The following is a 15,473-nucleotide window of genomic DNA, read 5'->3' as shown; positions in this document are numbered from 1 at the left end:
TTCTTGAGGATTTGTGCATCTATATTCATCAGAGATATTGGCCTGTAATTTTCTTTTCTTGTATTGTCTTTGGTTGGGTATCATGGTAATAATGGCCTCATAGAATGAATTTGGGGATGTTCCCTCCTCTTCAATGTTCTGGAATAGTTTGAGAAGGATAGGTATTAATTCTTCTTTGTATACTTAGTATAATTCCTCTGTGAAGCTGTCTAGTCCTGGACTTTTGTTTTTTGGGAGTTTTTTGATTACTAATTCAATTTCACTACTAGTGATCAGTCTGTTCAGATCGTCTAGTTCTTTCTGACTCCACTGTGGAAGAGTGTATGTTTCTAGGAATTTATCCATTCCTTCTAGGTTGTCCAATTTGTTGGCATATATTCATAGTATTCTCTTATGATTTTTTGTAGCTCTGTAATATTCATTGTAATTTCTCCTCTTTCATTTCTTATTTTGTTTATTTGCATCCTCTCTCTTGTTTTTCTTAATAAGCATAGCTTAAAGTCTTGTCAATTTTATTTATCTTTTCAAAAACCCAGCTCTTGGTTTCATTGATCTTTTCTATTGTTGTGGGTGGTTTTTCTTTTTGATCTCCACTTCATTTTTTTCCCCCCTGATCTTTATAATTTCCTTCCTTCTGCTGACTCTGGACTTTCTTTGTTCTTCTTTTTCTAATTCCTTTAGATGGTAGGTTAGGTTGTTTATTTGAGATTTTTCTTGTTTCCTGACATAAGCTTGTATTGCCATAAACTTCCCTCTCAGAACTGCATTTGCTGCATCCCATAGCTTTTTGAATGTTGTGCTTTCATTTCATTTGTTTCAAGGTATTTTCTGATTTCCTCTCTGATTTTTTTCGTTAGCCCATTGGTTTTTTAGTAGCATGATGTTTAGCATCTACGTGTTTGTGTTTTCTCCATTTTTCTTCCTATAATTGATTTCTAGTTTCATATTTTGTGGTCAGAAAAGATGCTTGATATAATATCGATCTTCTTAAATTTATTGAGACTTGCTTTGTGGCCAGAATGTGATCTATCCTGGAGAACTTCCATGTGCACAGAAAAGAATGTATATTCGGATGTTTTTGGACAGAATGTCCTTTAAATATCTATTAAGTCCAATGGGTCTAATGTGTCATTTAAGGCCATAAAACCCTTATTTCTTGGTGTGGGCAATTAAGCTATTTTATAATATAACCTCAGCTTCCTTTTAGCCTGTAAGTCCAGGGATACCATTAATTCCCTTAACACTCCATGCTCTCATATGGATTTTTGCCTTTGCTGTGTTGTTCTTTGGCTAGGAAAGTCCTTCTATCACCTACTAAATGTGACCTCATCTTCTGAGTATCACCCAGTTTATGAATCCTTCTCTAACACTACACTCTAAGCAGAATCAATAAAGCCTCCTTCTGGTTTCACTTAACACTTGTTTTTGTTTCATTAGTGTGCATACATCTAATGTTTAGGCTTGTGCTATAACTATTGTGCAATGTCTGTCTCCCTCAATAGATTGTGGGCATACTGGTGGTGCTCACTGTGCCTTATTAACCTTTTTTACAAATATGGGGTCAGGCTGTGAGCAGACAATCAAGTAGTTTTCAATTTGTTTTTTGAATATATTTCTCCCTCTTCCTTCTCTTCCTTTAGTAGTTTTTGCCTTTCTTGATTTGACCTCCAACAAATGAGAAGAAAATCCTTTTTCCTCCTTTTGATTATTATCAAAGAAATGAAACCATTGCTTTTTGCATAAAACAAGTTGCCACTCTGGGCCCAGTGAAGTTTCTAAGGAACTGGTAGCTGCACAATTTATTGTCACATCTGTATTAGAACAGGCTAGGATTCTTAGGGCTAATATTCAGGATTGTATGCTCAAGGTACTCAGTTTAAGTTAAGAGGTTCAGCAAGAAATTCCTTTTCTTTCCTGGGGGTGGATAATATCTTCCATCACCTACCCCTTCACAGAAGGACCTGCTCTAATTTCCATTGTCAAACTCTTGGGTATATTGGGCAGAACACTGCTTTGTCCTTTAACCATAGGGAGTTACAACCACTTGAATGGCAAAGATAAGAAGACATATACAGAAACAAGAAGAACTACAATCCTGTAGCCTGTGGAACAAAAACCATATTCACAGAAAGATAGAGAAAATGAAAAGGCAGAGGGCTACGTAACAGATGAAGGAACAAGATAAAACCCCAGAAAAACAACTAAATGAAGTGGAGATAGGCGACCTTCCAGAAAAAGAATTCAGAATAATGATAGTGAAGATGATCCAGGACCTCAAAAAATGAATGGAGGAAAAGATCGAGAAGATGCAAGAAATGTTTAACAAAGACCTAGAAGAATTAAAGAACAAACAAACAGAGATGAACAATACAATAACTGAAATGAAAACTACACTAGAAGGAATCAATAGCAGAATAACTGAGGCAGAAGAACAGATAAGTGACCTGGAAGACAGAATGGTGGAATTCACTGCTGCGGAACAGAATAAAGAAAAAAGAATGAAAACAAATGAAGACAGCCTGAGAGACCTCTGGGACAACATTAAACATAACAATATTTGCATTATAGGGGTACCAGAAGGAGAAGAGAGAGAGAAAGGACCTGAGAAAAAATTTGAAGAGATTATAGTCGAAAATTTCCCTAACATGGGAAAGGAAATAGCCACCCAAGTCCAGGAAATGCAGCGAGTCCCATACAGGATAAACCCAAGGAGAAACACACTGAGACACATAGTAATCAAACTGGCAAAAATAAAAATTATTGAAAGCAGCCAGGGAAAAACGACGAATAACATACAAGGGAATTCCCATAAGGTTAACAGCTGATTTCTCAGCAGAAACTCTATAAGCCAGAAGGGAGTGGCATGATATACTTAAAGTGATGAAAGGGAAGAACCTACAACCAAGATTACTCTAGCCAGCAAGGATCTCATTCAGATTCAATGGAGAAATCAAAAGCTTTACAGACAAGCAGAAGCTAAGAGAATTCAGCACCACCAAACCAGCTCTACCACAAATGCTAAAGGAATGTCTCTAAGTGGGAAACATAAGAGAAGAAAAGGACCTACAAAAACAAACCCCCCAAAATTAAGAAAATGGTCATAGGAATATACATATTGATAATTACCTTAAACGTGAATGGATTAAATGCTCCAACGAAAAGACACAGGTTTGCCGAATGGAAACAAAACCAAGACCCATAAATATGCTGTCTACAAGAGAGCCACTTCAGACCTAGGGACACATACAGACTGAAAGTGAGGGGATGGAAAAAGATATTCTATGCAAATGGAAATCAAAAGAAAGCTGTAGTAGCAATACTCATATCAGATAAAATAGACTTTAAAATAAAGTATGTTGCAAGAGACAAGGAAGGGCACTACATAATGATCAAGAGATCAATCCAAGAAGAAGATATAACAATTATAAATATATATGCACCCAACATAGGAGCACCTCAATATATAAGGCAACTGCTAACAGCTGTAAAAGAGGAAATCAACAGTAACACAATAATAGTGGGGGACTTTAACACCTGACTTACACCAATGGACAGATCAACCAAAATGAAAATAAATAAGGAAACAGAAGCTTTAAATGACATGATAGACCAGATAGATTTAATTGATATTTATAGGACATTCCATCCCAAAACAGCAGATGACACTTTCTTCTAAGTGCGCATGGAACATTCTCCAGGATAGATCACATCTTGTGTCACAAATCAAGCCTCAGTAAATTGAAGAAAATTGAAAACATATCAAGCATCTTTTCTGACCACAACACTATGAGATTAGAAATGAAGTACAGGGGAAAAAACGTAAAAAACACAAACACATGGAAGCTAAACAATACGTTACTAAATAACCAAGAGAACACTGAAGAACTCAAAGAGGAAATCAAAAAATACCTAGAGACAAATGACAATGAAAACATGACAATCCAAAAGGGAAGTTTATAGCTATACAAGCCTACCTCAAGAAACAAGAAAAATCTCAAATAAACAATCTCACCTTACACCTAAAGGAACTAGAGAAAGAAGAACAAACAAAACCCAAAATTAGCAGAAGGAAAGAAATCATAAAGATCAGAGCAGAAATAAATGAAATACAAACAAAGAAACCAGTAGCAAAGATCAATAAAACTAAAAGCTGGTTCTTTGAGAAGATAAACAAAATTGATAAACCATTAGCCAGACTCATCAAGAAAAAGAAGGAGAGGACTCAAATCAATAAAATTAGAAATGAAAAAGGAGAAGTTACAACAGACACCGCAGAAATACAAAGCATCCTAAGGGACTACTACAAGCACCTCTATGCCAATAAAATGGACAACCTGGAAGAAATGGAAAAATTCTTAGAAAGGTATAACATTCCAAGACTGAACCAGGAAGAAATAGAAAATATGAACAGGCCAATCACATGTAATGGAATTGAAACTGTGATTAAAAATCTTCCAACAAGCAAAAGTCCAGGACCAGATGGCTTCACAGGTGAATTCTATCAAACATTTAGAGAAGAGTTAACACCCATCCTTCTCAAACTCTTCCAAAAAATTGCAGAGGAAGGAACACTCCCAAATTCATTCTATGAGGCCACCATCACCCTGATACCAATACCAGACAAAGATACTACAAAAAGAGAAAATTACAGAGCAATATCACTGATGAATATAGATGCAAAAATACTGAACAACATACTAGCAAACAGAATCCAACAACACATTAAAAGGATCATACACCATGATCAAGTGGGATTTATCCCAGGGATGCAAGGATTCTTCAATATATGCAAATCAATCAATGTGATACACCATATTAACAAATTGAAGAATAAAAACCATATGATCATCTCAATAGATTCAGGAAAAGTTTTTGAAAAAATTCAACAGCCATTTAAGATAAAAACCCTCCAGAAAGTGGGCATAGAGGGAACCTACCTCAACATAATAAAGGCCATATATGACAAACCCACAGCAAACATCATTCTCAATGGTGAAAAACTGAAAGCATTTCCTCTAAGATCAGGAACAAGACAAGGATGTCCACTCTCAACAGTATTATTCAACATAGTTTTGGAAGTCCTAGTCATGGCAATCAGAGAAGAAAAAGAAATAAAAGGAATACAAATTGGAAAAGAAGAAGTAAAACTGTCACTGTTTGCAGATGACATGATACTATACATAGAGAATCCTAAAAATGCCACCAGAAAACTACTAGAGCTAATCAATGAATTTGGTAAGTTGCAGGATACAAAATTAATGCACAGAACTCTCTTGCATTCCTATACACTAATGATGAATTATCTGAAAGAGAAATTAAGGAAACACTCCCATTTACCATTGCAACAAAAAGAATAAAATATCTAGGAATAAACCTAGCTAGGGAGACAAAAGACCTGTATGCAGAAAACTATAAGACACTGATGAAAGAAATTAAAGATTATACCAACAGTTGGAGACATATACCATGTTCTTGGATTGGAAGAATCAATATTGTGGAAATGACTATACTACCCAAAACAATCTACAGATTCAATGCAATCCCTTTCAAATTGCCAATGGCATTTTTTATGGAACTAGAAGAAAAAGTCTTAAAATTTATATGGAGACACAAAAGACCCCAAATAGCCAAAGAAGTCTTGAGGGAAAAAAACGGAGCTGGAGGAATCAGACTCCCTGACTTCGGACTATACTGCAAAGCTACAGTAATCAAGACAGTATGGTACTGGCACAAAAACAGAAACATAGATCAATGGAACAAGATAGGAAGCCCAGAGGTAAACCCACGCACCTATGGTCAACTAATCTGTGACAAAGGAGGCAAGGATATACAATTGAGAAAAGACAGTCTCTTCAGTAAGTGGTGCTGGGAAAACTGGACAGCTACATGTAAAAGAATTAAATTAGTACACTCCCTAACACCATACACGAAAGTAAACTCAAAATGGATTAGAGACTTAAATGTAAGACCGAACACTATAAAACTCTTAGAGGAAAACATAGGAAGAACACTCTTTGACATAAATCACAAAATCTTTTTTGATCCACCTCCTAGAGTAATGGAAATAAAAACAAAAATAAACAAATAGGACCTAATGAAACTTAAATGTTTCTGCACAGCAAAGGAAACCATAAATAAGACGAACAGACAACCCTCAGAACGGGAGAAAATATTTGCGAACGAAGCAACTGACAAAGGATTAATCTCCAAAATATATAAACAGCCCCTGCAGCTCAATATTAAAGAAACAAACAGCCCAATACAAAAATGGGCAGAAAACCTAAATAGACATTTCTCCAAAGAAGACATACAGATGGCCAAGAAGCACGTGAAAAGCTGCTCAACATCACTAATTATTAGAGAAATGCAAATCAAAACTACAATGAGGTATCACCTCACACCAGTTATAATGGGCATCATCAGAAAATCTACAAACAACAAATGGTGGAGAGGGTGCAGAGAAAAGGGAATCCTCTTGCACTGTTGGTTGGGATGTAAATTGATACAACCACTATGGAGAACAGTATGGAGGTTCTTAAAAAACTAAAAATAGAATTACCATATGATCCAGCAATCCCACTACTGGGTATATACCCAGAGAAAATCATAATTCCAAAAGACACATGCACCCCAATGTTCATTGCAGCACTATTTACAATAGCCAGGTCATGGAAGTAACCTAAATGCCCATCAACAGACGAATGGATAAAGAAGATGTGGTACATATATACAATGGAGTATTACTCAGCCATAAAAAGGAACGAAATTGGGTCATTTGTTGAGACGTGGATGGATCTAGACACTGTCATACAGCGTGAAGTAAGTCAGAAAGAGAAAAACAAATATTGTATATTAACGCATGTATGTGGAACCTAGAACTATGGTACAGATGAACCGGTTTTCAGGGCAGACATTGAGACACAGATGTAGAGAACAAATGTATGGACACCATGGGGGGAAAGCTGCCAGGGGCTGGGGATGGTGGTGTGATGAATTGGGTGATTGTGATTGACATGTATACACTGATGTGTATAAAATTGATGACTAATAAGAAACTGCTGTATAAAAAAATAAAAATAAACAAAAGAAGACATATACAGGTAATTATATGTTTAGGCATAGTAGAACCCAAACATATATATTAAGGTTAGAAGGCACTGGGGAAAATGAGAGGACAAGGACCTTGTGAAATCACATTTTATTAATAGCCTTGTGATAGTCCTCACTTAATAGTCTTAGTATAAGTTTTAGGTAAGTGTGTGAGAAGAGTCCTGAGGAGATGATATCCCTTTCTTCTTGGTGATTGTAGTTTAAAGATCTCAATTTTAGTTGGGAGCCCTAGATACCCCATAGGCAGCAGAGGATGCTTTGTTTCCAAAACAGAATCACAAAAGACCACAGCCATCCATAGGGGAAAACCTCTAGACAAGAGGTTACAAGTTGGTGGTTTGCAGATGTCATTTATTTGATCTATACAGTGTTAGTAACCTTCAAAATTATCCTCCAAGATTTGAAATTTGGGAGATGTCATACAAAATTCCAGATTGTTTATTATTTTATGAAATCAGAAGATTGGACTCAAATCCCCACCTGGCCACAAACAGCTGGGGCTGAGTAGTGGCTGTCCCTTGTATGTGGGCACTTTCTGCTCTCTCCCTGAAAACAAGGTCTAATGTCAGTTGCCATTAATCAACTCACTTAATTGATAGATTTAAGAGCTCCTAGTTGAATTAAGAGGAAAGTGACATAGTTCTTGTACCCATAGCTGTAAAAATTTAAAATAAATAAATTAAAGATAGACTGAAAGGACTATTTCAAAAAAGGTGGCAAGTTTGCATTTCCTAATAAAAATGAAGACTATTTATACACTGTTTCTATGCATACACAGTATGCTTTTGTTGAAAAATAAAACTTCAGATATCAACATTATGCAATCCATTATAAGAACCATAATTGATATATTAAAAAAGATGTACAATGAAAATCTTAATTTTATTAAATAGACTGAAAGTTCAACAGGTTTGTATTTGAATATATACATTAAGTGTTGCTGCTGGGAAAAGCAGTTATGCATTAATTAAGCAATATACCTTCACAGGCATCAAAATATTTTATAGACACAAGATTCATTGCAGTAGAAATTATACATTGAACCAGAAGTATTTTTGTCAGTGAGTTGAAGAAATGACTGAGACCATATACAGGGCACATTATGTTTAAAAGTTAGATTTCCTGTGGCATTTTCTTTTGTCACTTATGATAGTTATGTGTATTTTCTCATAATTTCAATGAGAATTTTGATGTGAATGAACAACTTTTGGGCATGTTGTCCGTTATAAGCAAATCAGAAAATGGTTTACTTGAATATATTGAAAAAAGTCCTAAAAAATGTAACATAAGCAGATCACAATTAATATATGTAAGTGTTAATGTCAGACTTTTATGAAATACATATCCAGCATTGCAAAGTTTTGTAGGGATACAGAATTTATGTTCGTTCATTGGTAGATTGACTAGCAATTATTTGCTTTGTGGTAAAAGGTTTAAGTAGAGCATATTATGGACATAATAGCTGCCACCATGAGCTGGATACCTCCCAATGACTTGAACAATAAACAGCTCAAAAATGAATGAAGAGGAGCAGTATAAGCAGTATGGTTGTCAGTTTCCCTATGAGCCTAGATATCTGAGTTAGGGCAAAGTGCTCACCCCAAATATAAAACCCACTGTGCAAAGAGTTAATCTGTGTCTGGAAAGAAAGCAACTCTATTCTTTTAAGATACTGACTAAAACTAAATAACCTTACTCCTCATTCCCTCACCGTTTCCTTACCCACACCCCTGTTAAAATTAATCTGTACTAAATTCTGTACTCAACATTGGAATTCCAAATACAAGACCTGACATTAATACCCTGATGCAGAAGAAATGGTGGCAGGTTTCTGGTTTGCAAAATTAAAGTGGTAATACATTTCAAAATAAAACTGTAATCATTAATTATTGCTTTTTTAATTTGTAATTTTTCATTTTTAATTTAAAACATCCCCAGTATGATATTTTACATTATTTCATATGTTCACCCCATAATTAGTTAAAGAAAATTGTATTACATTTCTAGCAGTTTATTTTTCCTACAACTAGCCTGATTTGGTCATTTAAGATACCTCTCTAGTTCCTGTGGGCATTTGAATTTGTGACATCTGCATTAGGTAATATTTTAACCATTCCTCCCCTTGCCCCTACTCTCTATCCTCCAAGAGAAGGAAAAGTTTAACAATTTATTGGCAGTCCAGAAGACTGTGAGTCATTGAAGCAAGTGACCACTTTGGGTTTATTTCTGTGTGTCCAGCATAAACTGTTAGTAATTGTTCAACAAGTACTTAATACATGCATGGATAAATGTACTTCAGTTGAAGATATACCACATACCTAAAACTCTTTTGGGATGGAAGTTGTATTTCAATCTCATGCAAGTTTAGTATCAAAAATAATCATTTTCCTTTCCCTTCACTTCTCCTTCTTGACTTTTTTCTGCCTTAGATGCCTATACAACAGCCGAAGTAGTTTACTCTTGGACTCTTGGGAAGAACAAATCTGTGGAAGTGGCACAGGATGGCTCTCGACTGAATCAGTATGACCTGCTGGGCCATGTTGTTGGGACAGAAATAATCCGGTCTAGTACAGGTATTTATTTATTTTATTTAGCAAGCATTTTTGTAACCTGTACCACATACCAGTCACTGTTTTAAGTGCTTATAATAACTTATGTTAATAAAACAGTCTTGTGAGGTAGGTACTATTATCTTAAGGAAACTGAGGCATACAGATGTTTAGTAATTTGTTCCATGTCACAGTTATGTAATGTCAGAGCCAAGATCTGAACCCAGGCAGATTGGCTTCCAAGATCATGCTTTTAACCATGATGCCCTGCTGTCTCTTCGTGAGTTAGGTCGAGGTCATTAGGGCTGGACTGTGGTAGAAGACAAAGCAGAGGGAAGCCATGATAGTGGGAGAGCTAAACTTTGATCCTAAAGTTTTCATGAAGATATTTGCTTAACTCTGCCAATACAGAGGTGGCAATGTAATAACCCCAGGAGGGTCCAGAACACAGCCAGGAGGTCCAGGAATGAGCCATGGAATTATTTTCTTAAATGAATCACCCATTTCAGAAACAAGTGTGTCTGGCAAACATTGCCAGGTCCTCTCAATGGCTCTTCCTTGGATATTGATAAGTGGTATTTAGAGGCTTGTTCTGTAGCCTTAAGTCCTATCTATTTGGAAACTGACCAGTTGTAGGGGCCTGAGGAAGGACACACCCTGAATCCCAACTAACTTTAGGGTATTTGACAAAATGGAGTATATCTTAGGGGCCCACATATCTTACAATATTTTTTGCCATGAAAGGGTGGGAACTTTCAACACTTGTCTCCATGGAAGATCTCTGAATCCACAATTATAAATGACGTAGGGTACTCTTGTCCTTTTTTTCATTAGCTGGACACTGCTGTTCCCTCTCATAGTGTTACAGTATGTCTGTGGTCTGTTCTCCCTCCATCCTAGGACCAGGGGCTAGAATGTAAAAAAAAGCAGCATTTGAAATGGATTTAAAGGACAACAGGATTTAGAGATTTGGAACTTGGTGTGGGGAAAGGCTATTCTTTTTTTTTTTTTTTTTTTTTTGTGCGGTACGCGGGCCTCTCACTGTTGTGGCCTCTCTCGTTGCGGAGCACAGGCTCCGGATGCGCAGGCTCAGCGGCCGTGGCTCACGGGCCCAGCTGCTACGCGGCATGTGGCATTTTCCTGGACCGGGGCACGAACCCGTGTCCCCTGCATTGGCAGGCGGACTCTCAACCACTGCGCCACCAGGGAAGCCCGAAAGGCTATTCTTGAGAATGGCAATACAGAGTTTCAAAAGACCAGAGGTTTGTGAGAACATGATCTCTTGGAGAAGGTCAGCTGATCTGTGGGGGTGAGGGGAAAGTACCCACCTGGCCAGTTCTGTTCTCTCCAAGCAGGTAGAGGGAGGAGGACCTTTAGTGCCTGCATGTACAAAGTGTATTTTTACTGTCCTACTGTGACCCTTGCATTTTTGAGCAGAAGCCACCTCCTGCTGTGGGGTGCCGCTGCTGCTGCAAATGACCTCCCATCTGAGATCAGACCCTCCCCTCCCTCCCACCCCAGCCTGTAAGCAAAGAGTATCCAGGCTCCTGATGAAGGCTCTGTGCATCCCAGCACAGCAAGGCAGACCCCTAGAGACCAAGGGTAACCCAGGGGCCCTGGAGGTCCACTCCGTAGAAGGGAGAGAATTCCTGGGGCTATAGCATCTGTTCACTCTCCTGACTTCCCCATCCCTCCTTAGCACTGCTCACCTGGTATCAACTTTTGAGACCCATCATTAGCAATTCAAGCAGCCCCATTTCATTTGGTTAAGCCACTGTTTGTTTAGTCTTTATCACACGTTCATGATAGAAAAATTAGAAATATCAGAGGAACAAAAAATGTAAATTAAAATATTCTTTAATTCCACCATCTAGAAAAAAACTTTTTAGAAGAATTTTGTGCATTAACTGATTATTATACATTTTGGTGTGTAACCTTTAAGAAGGTTCTCTTTGCACTTTTAATATAAATATGTTTTTATATAAATGGGGCCATAATATTGATACTGTTTTATAAGCTGTTTTTTATGTAATTTTATATTGTAAGCATGTTTTCTTGTTACTAAGTGTACAGGATCCAAATAAAATGTACACACAAGCTAGTGATATATTTTTATTATTAATTAATTTATTTATTTTTGCTGTGTTGGGTCTTCGTTTCTGTGCGAGGGCTTTCTCTAGTTGCGGCAAGTGGGGGCCACTCTTCATCGCGGTGCGCGGGCCTCTCACTATCACGGCCTCTCTTGTTGCAGAGCACAGGCTCCAGACGCGCAGGCTCAGTAGTTGTGGCTCACGGGCCTAGTTGCTCCGCGGCATGTGGGATCCTCCCAGACCAGGGCTCGAACCCGTGTCCCCTGAATTTGCAGGCAGATTCTCAACCACTGTGCCACCAGGGAAGCCCAGTGATATATTTTTATTCAGATATAATTGACATTAGTTTCAGGTGTACAACATTATGATTCAATATTTGTATGTATTATGAAATGATCACCACAGGAAGTCTAGTTAACGTCCATCACTATACATAGTTATAGAATTTTTTTCTTGTGATGAAAACTTTTAAGATCTACTCTTAACAACTTTCAAATGTGTAGTATAGTATTCTAACTATAGTTACCATGTTGTACATAACACGCCAAGGACTTATTTACTTTACAGCTGGAAGTTTGTACCTTCTGTTTCCTTTCACCCATTTCACCTAACACCTACCCTTGGCTTCTGGCAACCAGTAATCTATTCTTTGTATCTATGAGCTTGGTTTTTTGTTCATTTTGTTTTGTTTTTTGGATTCCACATGTAAGTGAGATACAATATTTGTCTTGCTCTGTCTGACTTATTTCACTTAGCATAATGTCCCCAAGGTCCATCCATGTTGTTGCAAATTGCAAAAATTCTTTCTTTTTATGGTTGAATAATATTCCATTGTATCTGTATATACCACATCTTCTTTATCCATTCATCCATGGAGAGACACTTTGGTTGTTTCCATGTCTTGGCTATTGTAAATAATGCTGCAGTGAAGATGGAGGTGTATATATCTTTTTAAGCCAGTGTTCTCATTTTCTTCAGATAAATACCCATAAGTGGAATTGCTGGATCGTATAGGAGTTCCATTTTTATTTTTTAAAAAATATTTATTTATTTATTTATCTATTTATTTATTTATTTGGCTGCACCAGGTCTTAGTTGTGGCATGCAGGATCTTTTAGTTGCAGCATGTGAACTCTTAGTTTTCTTGTTTGTTTGTTTTTGAGTTTTTTTTGCAGTACACAGGCATCTCACTGCTGTGGCCTCTCCCATTGCGGAGCACAGGCTCTGGACGCGCAGGCTCAGCGGCCATGGCTCATGGGCCCAGCTGCTCCACGGCATGTGGGAACTTCCTGGACCGGGGCACAAACCCGTGTCCCCTGCATCGGCAGGCGGACTCTCAACCACTGTGCCACCAGGGAAGCCCACAGACTCTTAGTTTTGACATGTGGTATCTAGTTCCCTGACCAGGGATTGAAACCGGGCCCCCTGAATTGGGAGCGTGGAGTCTTAGCTACTGGACCACCAGGGAAGTCCCCCAGTTTTAATTTTTTGAGGAAACTCCATACTGTTTTCCATAGTAGTTGCACCAGTATACATTCCCACCAAGAGTACATGAGGGTTTCCATTTCCACACATCCTCACCAACAATTGTTTTTTGTTGTTAGTTCTAAGTAGTTAGTAATAATATTTTAACAATTAGAATGGGCATATATTAATTATTACCTGTTTTAGTTTTACTCTAAATTTAAAAAGAAAATTAAAAGGCCATCATCTGAGGCCACAGCCAGCCTTCTTGACAATGATAAGTGTTGCTATCAGTGGGAAGCATAGCATTTCATTGTGAAACTCAATAATATCTTCATCTTACTGGATCATAATCCATTTAACCAATTACCTATGATTATTTTCCGTTTTAATGCTATAAAGAACACTGCAAAGACCTTCTTTTTCCACATAGCATTTTGTTCCTATGTAATTACCTGCCTAGGATAAAAACAAAATATTGAGATTGCTCTTTCAGAAAGTAGACACATTTAAAAATTTTTAAATACATATTGACAAATTGCCATTCTAAAAGGTGAAACAGTTCACACTCTCATTATCAGTGTATGAGCATTCCAGTTTCCCTTCACTCTTGGCAATGCAGATGTTATGGATTGAATTATGTCTCCCCAAAAGATATGTTGAAATCCTGCACCCTAGTGCCTCAGAATGTGACCTTATTTGAAAGTAGGGTTATTGCAGATATTAGATTATAATAGCAAATTAGTTTTGTAAACATGATACAATGTATATCAGTAAACTATGCAGGTGTAAGAAGGAATGAGGAAGTTCAATGGGAATATCTTCAGGATATACTGTTGAGTGAAAATAGCAAATATAAAACCACCAAAGACTATAAGGATATATATTAGTATAGGAATAGTATTTCTAGAATATACACAAGAAGCTGTTAATTGTAGTTAAAGGAAGGAGAAATGAAATGGTTTGAAGGAGGTGGACTTTTTGCTGTATATTATTTGACACTCTTTGGTTTAGAAACCATATAAATATTACCTCACATAAATGTATATTGTTTTCATGTGACTATAAATTATGGGCATTCCTTTCTGAATTCTGGTATGCTCCTCTATGTGGGGTCCAACATACTAATGGGAAGTTGGGCCAGAGAAAATCCCACAATCTGTGGGTGTTTTGTTTTGTATGAGTGGTTTTCTCTCTGAAAGCTGTCAGTACTCAGCATGAAGTAGTTCTAAGCAGAGAGCTCCTGCTCTTTGCTCCAGATTCAAACATGTGTTAAATAAATGAATGAAATTTCTCTAAATTGGTGGCTAGTTCTTCACACTGTTCCCTACTTCAGCACTGACTCCATTTCCCCTTATTTGCAATATTTACATTAATTTTCTAAGAGGAGCCTGATCTTATTTTTGCATCTTTCCTAGAAATTTGACCATTTGTTAGAAAAACTCTCATTACTGTCATTGTGTATATTATTTGTTTAGACTTGGAACATAGGTAAGTGAAGACAAATCAGAAAATAAGAGCAGCGTGGCAGGTGTGTTTTGACCCACCTGCAGATGCCATTCTGTGGGCAGGGGGGGGGGGCGCCAAAACCCCATGACTGCTTAGCCAGAGCAGCAGTTGACCCCTGAGGTCACCATTTTGGTGCAGTGAGGCAACAGCCACCAAGGGACGTGGCCCTATTGCGTGGCTCACTGCCACTGGAAGAGGGCTCTGCTAGAGTTCTGCAGTTGGCTTGAGCTCTGCTGTTGGGCGGGGCTTTTGTATTTACTCCTCTGTATGCCAGAGCTGTGGGCTGCTCTCAGAGGTTGGGTTCCCTTGCAGTTGAATTTAGACTGCTGACTGTACTTTTGATCAGGCGATGCTGCTGGCAGGGGACCTGATACCACCTCCAAGATTCGCACAATGTTGGCTATAAGGTATGCCATATTCCTTTGTGCTAGCTGACCCCAAATTATCTGGCCCTGCCAATTCCCAGAGCGTTCCCCATGAGGCAAAGCAGAAGTGGGCCTCCAGAGGAATGCCCAGGAAACCTGGATATCTGCCTTGGGTTCTCATTTCCCTACTGGAGAAACCATAGACTCAGAGGTACCCTCTAGGTGCTGCACTGAGCTGGCCTGGGGGAAGGAAGAAGGCGACAAATTGATACCACTTCTGTTATCCTTCTAATGTCACTTTTCTTGGTTTTCATGCCCCAGATGGGTGCTGCTTCAGCTTTACTTCTTAGATCTGGGATTTTCACAAAGGTGTTCTCTTCTGTGGG

The 15,473-nt window shown here is 37.9% G+C and overlaps 1 protein-coding gene across 2 annotated transcripts in view; it reads left to right on the top strand.

Moving 5' to 3' along the window:
* GABRA3 (gamma-aminobutyric acid type A receptor subunit alpha3) overlaps positions 1 to 15,473 on the top strand; it is a 154,724-nt gene that overhangs the window by 107,561 nt on the left and 31,690 nt on the right. For both annotated transcript variants that reach the window (XM_027097958.1, XM_027097959.1), the window contains exon 6: positions 9,540 to 9,683. In XM_027097958.1, the coding sequence (XP_026953759.1) occupies positions 9,540 to 9,683 (144 nt within the window). The remainder of the gene's footprint in view (positions 1 to 9,539; positions 9,684 to 15,473) is intronic.

Source organism: Aethalodelphis obliquidens, unplaced genomic scaffold, assembly GCF_003676395.1.
Source record: "Aethalodelphis obliquidens isolate GAN/ISIS:26980383/991018 unplaced genomic scaffold, ASM367639v1 scaffold118, whole genome shotgun sequence".
In the NCBI taxonomy this organism is placed as follows: Eukaryota; Metazoa; Chordata; class Mammalia; order Artiodactyla; family Delphinidae; genus Aethalodelphis; species Aethalodelphis obliquidens.
The sequence above is the reverse complement of the archived record's forward strand: the minus strand, read 5'-3'. Positions and strand labels throughout refer to the sequence as shown.